Genomic DNA, 9,868 nt, shown 5'->3' on the forward strand with positions numbered 1-9,868 from the left:
GTTGAACACACAACATGACAAATACAGCAAGCCTACAACTGCAGCACATCCCTTCTAAGCTTGTACCTAATGGATTACAGCAGTAGTTACAGGAGGGGATGTCAGGAATTGCATATCTATATACATATAGAAACACATACCCCCCTTCAAGGTCCCCTCTTTCCATCCTTGCCTATGCTGTTTCCGCAGCTGCTATGCTTTTTACACACACTAGTTGTTTCCTCATTGCAGACTACTTCCCCCAATGCAGAAGGCACCACATCAGGTGTGTTGATGGAAACTCCAGACAAAACCCCCAGTTCTTACAGAGATTCACAAGAACTATCTGAAGTACCCAGTGCTATGGAATAGCAAAATACTCTTCAGTCAACCCTCCAGAGAGCCCACTGCATCATGTCCTAAAACAATTCAGCAAAGAACAGCATGTTATGAGGGGAGCAGGAGGAGCAGATGGTGGGGGCACAATAGACTGAACTGGTTGTGGGGGAGATGTTCCAGCAACATGGAAGACGACAAAATGCGTGGGACGACACACTGAGAACAACTGTTAAGCAAAACAATGAGGAAAAGCAAAAATCCCTTTTTTGGTTTATTAAGAATCAGATTATTTCCTTGAGGAACGGCACGAGCTGGGAAGCTTTCAACAACATTTGGTGCTATCTGCTGTGAAACAGTTAATGCCCAACAGTTAAAATATTGTAGCAGCCGAGGGCACACAACGAAGCCAAGAAGAAAGTACATGATTCATCCAGTTAGGCAACTGTTTTGTGCAGGTATTCTTCATTTTTTACAAACCCATTAATGTCCCACTACTCCAGTGCCTTCCTTGCCCAAATCTAGATGATTCTGCAAGTATTCCCATCCTTCCCAAAAGATTCAGCTCCAGAACAATATCAAAACAGCAGTCTTCATTATCATGAGTAATGTGCTTTTTACCTTAAAACCAAAATAGTTGTAGGAGAAGTCTCTGTCATAGATAATGGCAGAATTCAGGCGCTGAGAGGAAATAATACAGAGAAAAATTTACATTTACAATCAGGTTTTTTGTGCCTCACATTAAGGTATAACAATACTATCATTGTTTGGCATTTCTGGCCTCAAAGGTCTAGTGAAACAGATATCAGATCAGAGGAGTAAGGTAGGGAAGAGCACTTAGCTTGAAACAAGAAACGCACAGCTTTAACAATTTTTTTTTCCAAGTACAACGCACAATTGTTGGCTACATTTTACTGAAGTCTAACTAGACACTAAGAAACACAAGAGAGAATCAAAATACGAACATGAATTCCCATAAGAACACCGACCTGAAACAACTTGAAATCAGAAACCAAAGCTCATCTCTCCCTTCTGTGCACACAAAACAGATTGCTGCCTCAAAAGCTACTTTTTCTCCAATTAATTTGTCCTGATCATGACTATGAGGACATCCAAGAAAATAGATTCTACTACAGAAACATCCTTACATGAAGGAAATTCCTACATCCTCTCTTTTAAACTCTCCAGAACAGAGCAGTTACCACCTGCACAGGTTTCTGCGTTGGCTTTTTGTCCTAAAACAAACATGGCTTGCTTAAAAATAAGAAAAATAAATTATCTGAACTAGTTCACTGAATTTATAAAATTTCGAAGTGAAAGAAAAAAAAAAGTTACATACATCTTTGTTGGCCAAAACTATGTCTAGGGTTTCTTTGGAGATCATTGGTGAGTGCTTCCCGTTGTGAGGGTTTATGTAGTTGTAGAGATCATCCATCACATCTACAACAGAAAGGTATTTAAAAAGAAGGACATCCACAGACCTGTACATGCATCATCTGTCATTTGTTTTCAAGGATTTAACCGGCAGGACTACTCATCCTCTAAAATAACCCCCTCCAGCTCTACAAACATACACCTTTTCTTCTACCTGCTCAGTACTATTACTAACCTGTTAACCTTAAAAATGCACTTCTCTTACAATGTTTTTTTTTAATAGAATTTATAACACATAATAAATGGGAAAGAAAGTGGGTGCAACCTAATTTGAATCAGTTCCATTTTTCATCAATCTATTTATACAGATACTTTTCCAAAACAGGCAATTTCATTTTCCTTGTGACATGCCTAAAACTCATGTTTTTCATCTCCATGGCATTTTTAGTTAGCCTGGGTACTTAGTAACTTCTGCTTAAGAGATTTCCATATTTATATCCTCTAAAACTCCTACTCCCTTTCTGACTAATTGCCATCCAAGTGCCCCCAAAGAGACTTACCACTGAATACTTTCTTAGTTTCTTTGTGCAAATTGGACACTGCAATCCTTGCTGCCAGGATAGCGTAGTCAGGGTGTTTGGTGGTCAGGGTTGCGGCCGTTTCAGCAGCCAACGTATCCAGTTCCACCGTTGTGACACCACTGTACAGTCCCTGAATCACTTTCATGGTGATCTGAGCCTGAAAAAGGAAAATTCTGGAGGTTAGCAACCTGTTGTTGGTGAAAAAAAAATCCTGAAACCATTTAAGATGTAAGATACGCTTCACTATAAGCAGTACCATTTGCTCTGTTTGAATGGAAAAGCAAATTAAAATACCAAACCCTCTTAGTGAAGTACTGACTCCTAAAATTTTAAAGTAATACTGGGGCAGAAGGGAGAGCAAGGAAAGAGTGAAGAAAGCAGAAACTGTCAATCCAGAATCATTAACAGTTTTTAATCTGCAGAAACTTTCCTAAAGGCTAGAATAGAGTAGCAGCAAAGTTCATAGGGAGAAAAGTCAGATTAAAACAGTACTTGCTCGGAAGTTTTCAAACTCCATATGAAGCTTGACTTTATAAATGCCTGATGAGACATGGAAGTGCTACGCTTAAAGTCATTTCATGACAAGAGCAAAAAAACCCCAACCCTGGAAGGGATACAATGGCTTTTGCTTCATGGCTTAACCCAACTGGCTTCATCTGCCAGTTGGGACCTTTTGTGGGAAAAGACTTTTGCATCTATCTCTAAAGTATTTTCTGCTTTACTCTCAAGCATTTAGCACCAATCGCTACAAGAAAGAGCATATTCTACACTGGAGAAGAGAGGTCAAATCTAACGTGGTAACTGCCAAATACACTGGAAGTGCCAACAGCCTCACAAAACCAGGACACGTAATTTTCAAACCTTACTCTCTGAAAGTAAGCATGTTAGGTTAGGGATTTTTACTAGTGGCTTGTAGAGCATCTGGCACAAGAAGTTCCAAGTCCAAAAGGAGAAACTCAATTCCAAGAAGAGCGATGTCACACACTACTACAGAATAAATAAGAATGCAGTGCTTCACATAAGATTATCTTCATTATCAAGACAGGGTTATTAAGAGTCAGGAGGACTAGGAATCTTGCTTCTGTTCTATCACCAACTCCCTGTCACTGAGATCAAGCCAGCGTACTTTGTGTTTCAGTAACCAACTCACTAATGCTCCTCCTCCTGCTCTCTATGGCTGAAGAGCACCACTTTTTGGTACAGAATGAATGTCAAATATTTTACAGATGCAATTTAAGATATGAAAACAGATTGTTAGATCTTCAAGATGGGAAGAGCCTAAGTTGGCAACTCCAAATGAACAGACTGGGTCTGCACATCTGCATAAAAATCTCACAGAGATCAATGGATCCACATGGGAGTCATCCTCTGCACAGGCTTTGGAAGGAGAAGCTTACATGAGTGGGATCAACGTGCACTCAAAATCCTACACAGCTTGAAAAAACAAAGTAGGGATATTATAATGACAGGGGGGTTCTGTCAGACAGAAAGGGCACCTTGTTTTTTTAAGAGAGGATCAAGAGCTACTTTCCATATAGTATTGCTCAAGCTTTGCAGATTGAAATTGAGAGCAATCTACCAAAACCAAAATATGTGAACTGGAGCAACAAACAACTCTTTTTTTTTTAAGAACAAGAAGCTCAATCACTTCAACTTTTGAGGTAAAAGCAATTTACGATAGGTAAACTGATTTTCCCCCACCACAGTCTAAGACTCCGTATCTGTGAAGCAAAAAAGCTCAGAACACAATCAGAAGAAACACATTATGAATGCATTTGCCAAGACTTCCTGCACAGGCCACCATGCTTGGCTTTTGCCACAGAGAATAACTGGGTAACACCGGCTCACCACTGTCGGCTTTTAGCAGAGATCACAAGGGGCAGAGAACAGGAGAGCAGGAAAAAGGACAGACTCACGGGATCGACAAAGTCAGCGTTGAGCCCATAGCAGAGCTTCTGGATGCGTGATGTGATCTTGTCAAACATGACACGCTCTTGGCGTCCATCTGTTGGAGAAGAGGTTACTGTCACAGCAGCTCCCGTTACGACAAAGAACCAGTTAAGCACAGTATCCTCCTGCCCAGCACCTCACACAAGGAGCCAGCCCTCTTTTGGGGGAACTTGGGGTGGGAATCACCAAGGACAGCCTGTTCAGGTTCTCTGTTCAGGCTCAAGGAGAAGAGACGCTATCCCTCCATCCTGGCATGTTCTTGCTCCAGATGATCAATACTATACATGGGATCCCTCACTCAGAGGCGCAGCTCTCAGTACAGTGAAGAAAAACAGGGAGCTCGCGCCACTTCAGGAGGGGCACGAGTACCCGCTACAAGGCCAAGAAATTCCCACTCCACTCCACCTAAAACTTTGCATAAACCCAGTTCTCGGGACCACTGCTGCAGAGATGGGGAACCCAGCTGAGGGCCACTCCAGCCCCCCTGCCCCCCAAAGGCTGGGGATCCCTCCTTTGATCAAAGGTGTGGGAACCAAGCACAAAGCTTATTGCCATTGCGGGGGGGGGGGGGGGGTGTCTCCCAAAACTAAGGGGTCTCATCCCTCATTCTTGATGTCATGGGGGGAGATCCCTCACTCTGGGGTGTCTGTGTCATCGTCCCCCGCCCAGTGCAGATGGGGTGCTATCCCCTCACACTCGGTGCCGTGCAAGCTGCCCCCAAAAGCAGAGGGGATCCCATCCTTTCACGTCCCATGAGAGACACCCCCAAAACAGAGGGGGGGGCCCTATCTCTTCACTTTAGGTGCCACGAGAGGGATCCCCCAAAGCAGAGGGGGTCCCGTCCCCCCGCACCAGGTGCCATGACACGGACCCCCCCCCCCCCAAAGCAGCGGGATTGACCCCATTCCCCCACACTCGGTGCCATGAGAGGAGACCCCCGACCCCCCCAGAGAAGAGCGGCCACCCCATCTCCCCCCCCCCCCGGTGCCGAGGGAATCCCCGTGCCGGCCTGTCCCCCCCCTCCGCGGCGGAGGGCCCTCCCTCACCCCGCTTGACGACATGCATGGCGGCGGTCGGCGTCCCGGGTCTCTCAACGGCTCCTCAGCGCCAAGCGCGGTCTAAGCGCTTCCCGCTCCCGCCAACTGCGCTGACCCCGCTGCGCCGCCGTAGCGCTCCACCCCTCCCGGCTGAGGCTGCGGGCGGCATCTTGCCTCCGGGCGCTGCTCCCTTCTTTACCCCCTGCCCCCACCGCCATGACTTCAGCACTGCCTTTCACCGTTAGCGGAGACTCGTCCCTTCCTCCATCCCCGCCTTGCCCCCCTCTCCTCCCGGGAAACACCACCCCGCCCGGGAAGGCCACGCCGCTCGCCCGCTTCCAAGATGGCGGCCGACAGCCCGCCTGCCGGTGGAAGGAGGCGGTGGGACGGGAAAGGGCGGGTCACGCCGGCGCCAGGGCGCGACGTACGGAGCCCGCGAAGGGACAAAACGCCCTCGTCCTGCGATAAGCAGTATAGCGGTAACAATGGCAATTATAATTATACTAAAGCAAGGTCCAGACATGCTATTTAATGCGATCCGACAAAGGAGATCCCCCACAACCCCCGTTCTGCCCATACTCCACACAGAACGCCACTCCCCTGGGCCAGAGGCCCCTGTGGGCATGGCGGTCTGTGCACCAGCATGGCGCCCAGCCCAGGCCCTCCCGTGAGGGGCCGGGGACAGGAGGGGAGCTGGCACCCCGTCAAGAGAATGGCCCCCAGGGGACACCCAGCCCCTGGAGGGCTCTGAAGGACAGGACCGGGGGGACGCCGAGCTGCCATCCTTGGCCAAGGCGGCAGGTGCCCCAGCCGAGGGTGACGTGAAGGGTGCACGTCCTGCTGCAAAGACCTTTCGGGATCTCAAAAAAGCCCGTGGCTGCCCTTAAAACATCAGGACTGACAATGTCGAGGAGGGGGCACCCTCCCCCTGCGCTTCAGGAGGGCGAGCCCCCTCCCTGCCCCTGTGGGCAACCGCCGTCTCCTTCTGCAGCGCTTGCTCCTCGCAGAGGCAGGGGAAACGGCTGGGAGCCCAGGCTGGGGTTTACCCACATAATCCAACCCAAAACGTCAGTAGTTCCTCTGCTAACGTCCTCTAAATGTCTTGGGAACCAGCAGCCAAACAGCAGCTGTGGCACTTGTGAGTCTGACACGGCATGATAACATCTTGCATTTATCGTTTACAGCATCTTCCTTTTCTGCACAGAGCCTTGTGAAGTACTTCTTACCACCCGAGAAGTGCACCTGCCTGCAGGGGACGATGCCGAGCGGTTTAACACCCCACGGCCTCGTCTCTGCGAGTGGGAAACGGGAAGCAGAGGCCAACACAGTACCGCAACGGAAACGTCAGATTTTGCACTGTGAGAGTATAACCATCCAACATACCCTTCAGCTGAGGCTAATCCTGCAAGTCTCAGAAAGAGACCCCAGGAGCTTTAGTGGCACAAAGTGGCTGGAAATTCAGTTACTTATTTCTTCTGCATGGACCACTGTCACTTCCCACACGAGGGTGTTGATTCCATTCAGTCTCAGAGCAAAAATGGCAATTGCCGATTCCTCAGCACCGAGGTTTACTTTGAAGTTGCCCAGTGCACCAGCAGGTCAGTCTGATCCTGCTCAGCTTGAGCAAGCCAAGCCGGAGCACAGCACAGAGGCTGGCAGCCCAAAGAGCTCTCGTCTCAAAGATGTGACACGGGAAATTTTTGGAACTGATCAGGAAATGGGAATAAATTTGGGGTTGTTTCTCGGTTTTATTGGAAAAAGGCCTACAGAAGGAAAAAGCATGGCATTTTGATCCATTTGAGCTGTGCTTACGGATCTTTGCCCTCAAGTTCTTCTACTCTGTGTTTTATTCACTCTTTTGTGAAAAAACAGTAGTAGGTGGAGCAGTTCTTTCATTTTATGAGGATGTGACTATATGCCATGGGTTAAACTGCTGCAGAGGAAAACCAGCCTCCTCCCCTCCAGCATGGCTGTGGCGAGATCAGAATGACCAAGATAAACCCAATTCTTCAGACATGTGAGTTTGGGACGGAAATGTAGCAAAAAACCTAAACTTCCTGAGGCTGCACAATACTTTTACCTCCATCCATCTCTGAGACAGCTGTGGCTGGAGTGGGAGTGGAGCATCTGTGCTAACAGGTTCCTGTTGTTACTCCTTTGCTGATTTCCACAGTGAAATTGCCTCAGTCTGAACTGGCCGCTTCATTCAAACTATCAGAGCCACAGGCACATGCAGCCAGCACCTCAGTTGCACAAGGGCATTGAGCCTTTCTCAGCTAGGAAACAAGTGCTGAGCTGGAACAGCACTCAAAACTGAACCAAGGGTGCTTTGGTACCTTATATTCACGCAATGTGAAGCCACAAAACAAAGGATCTGATCCTGCCATGGATCAAGGGGACAGACATACCAAGGAAAGCATAGGTCCCACCTCTTGCCCACACGCTCCTGTCTTACCTAGTATGAAGGGAGCTGGGAGCTTGCATGTGAGTGCACTACCCTGGCATGCGCTGCAGGGAACCCAGGATGCTGGACCAGCAGAGAAGTGCAGAGATTTGCATCTTAGCTCACACCAGAGCTGACATGCTATGTGATGTCCTGATGCTGACCCCTTTTCTGGACCAAGGGACGTCCAATCTCACTTTCAGCAGGGAACGGAGTTCAGGCCTCTCTTCCAAAGCAGCCATTGATGATGCTGATGATTATGTAGCTGATAAACCTGGGCAAGTCTTGAGTTCATGTCTTCCCTTTGGGGAATTCACACTTGTGCTCCCCATCACCCAGGGAGCACTGTCCCTGGCAGGCTACAAGTGTCCTCAGGAAGGAGACTCTCTCCAGTTCTCCTGATGAAGATCTGGTTTTCTCAGTCCTGCTGGCTTGTGCTGTGTGCTTGTAGGTCACGTACCAGACTGCACCCTGAGAAGACATCCTGAAAATCTTGACAGTGCTGCGGTGCCAGGCTGCCCAGCTGGCAGCACTCCTGGTGCAAGTGGAGAGCTGTTGGGCTTGAGAAACATTGCTTGCAAAAGCAGGGGAAACCATGAGAGTGAGGTGGAGGCCTTGAGTCATGGAGTGAGCTGCACAGAGTTATCTTAATCCTGCCAGGGACAAAGGCCTGGGCTGCTCTGTGACTGGCTCTGGGGGCCCCCAGGCTCCAGTGGGAGTTGTGAGTATCTCAGGTATCTTGGGGGTTTCTTACAGAATCCAGTCTTTGAGGAGAAAATACAGATGGAAGAGTCTAATTCTCCGCCTCCTGGTTGTTTTGTGCATCATAGCACACCGTGCTAATTCCCCAACACTGATTACTGGTTCCTCAGTTGCCCTGGACCAACTGTGTGCAAACCTCTACCATAAGCAAGACCACCAAAATTACCCAAGTTAAAAATACCTCTTCCATTTCCCTCTTTTGGGTGGAGTTACAGTTAATTCCTTGACCCAGAAACATCTGCAGACATGCTGTCCATTTGAAGAGACTGCTTGATTTTGATTGTCTCTCTTGCAAGGTCTAGGACTTTGCACTGCCCCAGGAGTACAGCAGTGTTCTGGCAGATGGCGTGAGATGAAGGCGACCACAGTCATCAAGCAGAATGACTCTTTCTTCCTTTGGTTTCCTCCCATGATGAGCTTCCTTTTTGCTCCTGACTTACATTCGATTGCAGTCATCCCACAAAGACTTTATACAGTCTTTCAGAGGGGGTCACCAGCTTAGTGGATCACTGGACAATTCATAACCCATTGCCATCCTGATGGCAATGGCCAAAGAGAAGCAAGGACAGTGCATCAGCATGTAATATTGACAGACAGACAAAAGCTGGTGTGCAGCAGAGGATCAGGGATCTAGCCCAGTGTCCCCTCGAAGATGCAGAGGAAAGGAGGTGGAAATGCTAACAAGAGCAGAAGATGACTCAGTGGCTGGAATGGGAGAACTGCAGGAGAAGTACTCTCTCATGGATAGATCACAGTTTTAAGTTGAGCTCTTTCAGCAGCTGCTACTACTGCTGAGCCTGTGTGAAGGCGGCAGCAGTCTGTCTCCCAGAAAATCCACACCACTATTTCTGCTTCTTATTTGGCTGCCTGGTTTTCCCAGCAAATGGGCCGGGAGACCACAGCCACTAACTGGGAAAATAGGGTGAAAAATAATGGGTGTTTTGGGGGATGCGGCCATCAAAGATAGTCTGGAAAGGGAGATGGAGCTGTTCCTGAAACTGCTCCTTCCTTCCATCAGGATGCTGTTCAGCCTGGGGGGGACAGCGGACCGCTCCGTGTCCCTTCGTACCACTCCCTCCCTCTTCCTCACGCCTTCATGCCTGCTGGCCTTCAGCACTGGGTGGGAGCCTGGCACCGCTGTCTGGCTCCTCACACTGCTCTGCAGCGGGGTCAGGATCGGCTGCCTTGGCAGTGCCACGGCCCCAGTGCCCTGGTGCCCCTCCTGTGCGGGGCCACGGCTGGAGAAGGCACCAGGCTGCTCCTCAGCATGGCTCAGCCGTGAGCGTCCAGGGAGCCGAGCACAAAACCACATCCCAGCAGAGGTTTGGTGCTGAGAGGGGCCACCCCAGCGCACACCCTGCACCGAGCTCTCCGTGAGCAATGGGTGCTGCCGCACCCCACTGAGC

At 49.0% G+C, this 9,868-nt stretch overlaps 1 protein-coding gene across 5 annotated transcripts in view; it reads right to left on the minus strand.

Moving 5' to 3' along the window:
• Positions 1-8,893, minus strand: part of RRM1 (ribonucleotide reductase catalytic subunit M1) — a 34,140-nt gene extending 25,247 nt beyond the window's left edge. For 3 of the 5 annotated variants that reach the window (XR_008238923.1, XR_008238922.1, XM_052812533.1), the window contains exons 1-5: positions 5,267-5,646; positions 4,187-4,275; positions 2,250-2,427; positions 1,655-1,755; positions 937-996 (exon numbers count right to left, since the gene is read on the minus strand). Coding sequence is in view for 3 of the 5 variants with exons in the window: in XM_052812533.1 (XP_052668493.1) it covers positions 937-996; positions 1,655-1,755; positions 2,250-2,427; positions 4,187-4,275; positions 5,267-5,285 (447 nt within the window). In the remaining 2 variants the exon portion in view is untranslated. Of the gene's footprint in view, positions 1-936; positions 997-1,654; positions 1,756-2,249; positions 2,428-4,118; positions 4,138-4,186; positions 4,276-5,266; positions 5,647-7,712 lie in introns of those variants that run through there. The other 2 variants (XM_052812534.1, XM_052812535.1) reach the window with 2 other exon arrangements.
• Between the last annotated feature and the right edge of the window lie 975 nt (positions 8,894-9,868).

This window comes from Harpia harpyja, chromosome 17 (genome assembly GCF_026419915.1).
Source record: "Harpia harpyja isolate bHarHar1 chromosome 17, bHarHar1 primary haplotype, whole genome shotgun sequence".
Classification (NCBI taxonomy): domain Eukaryota; kingdom Metazoa; phylum Chordata; class Aves; order Accipitriformes; family Accipitridae; genus Harpia; species Harpia harpyja.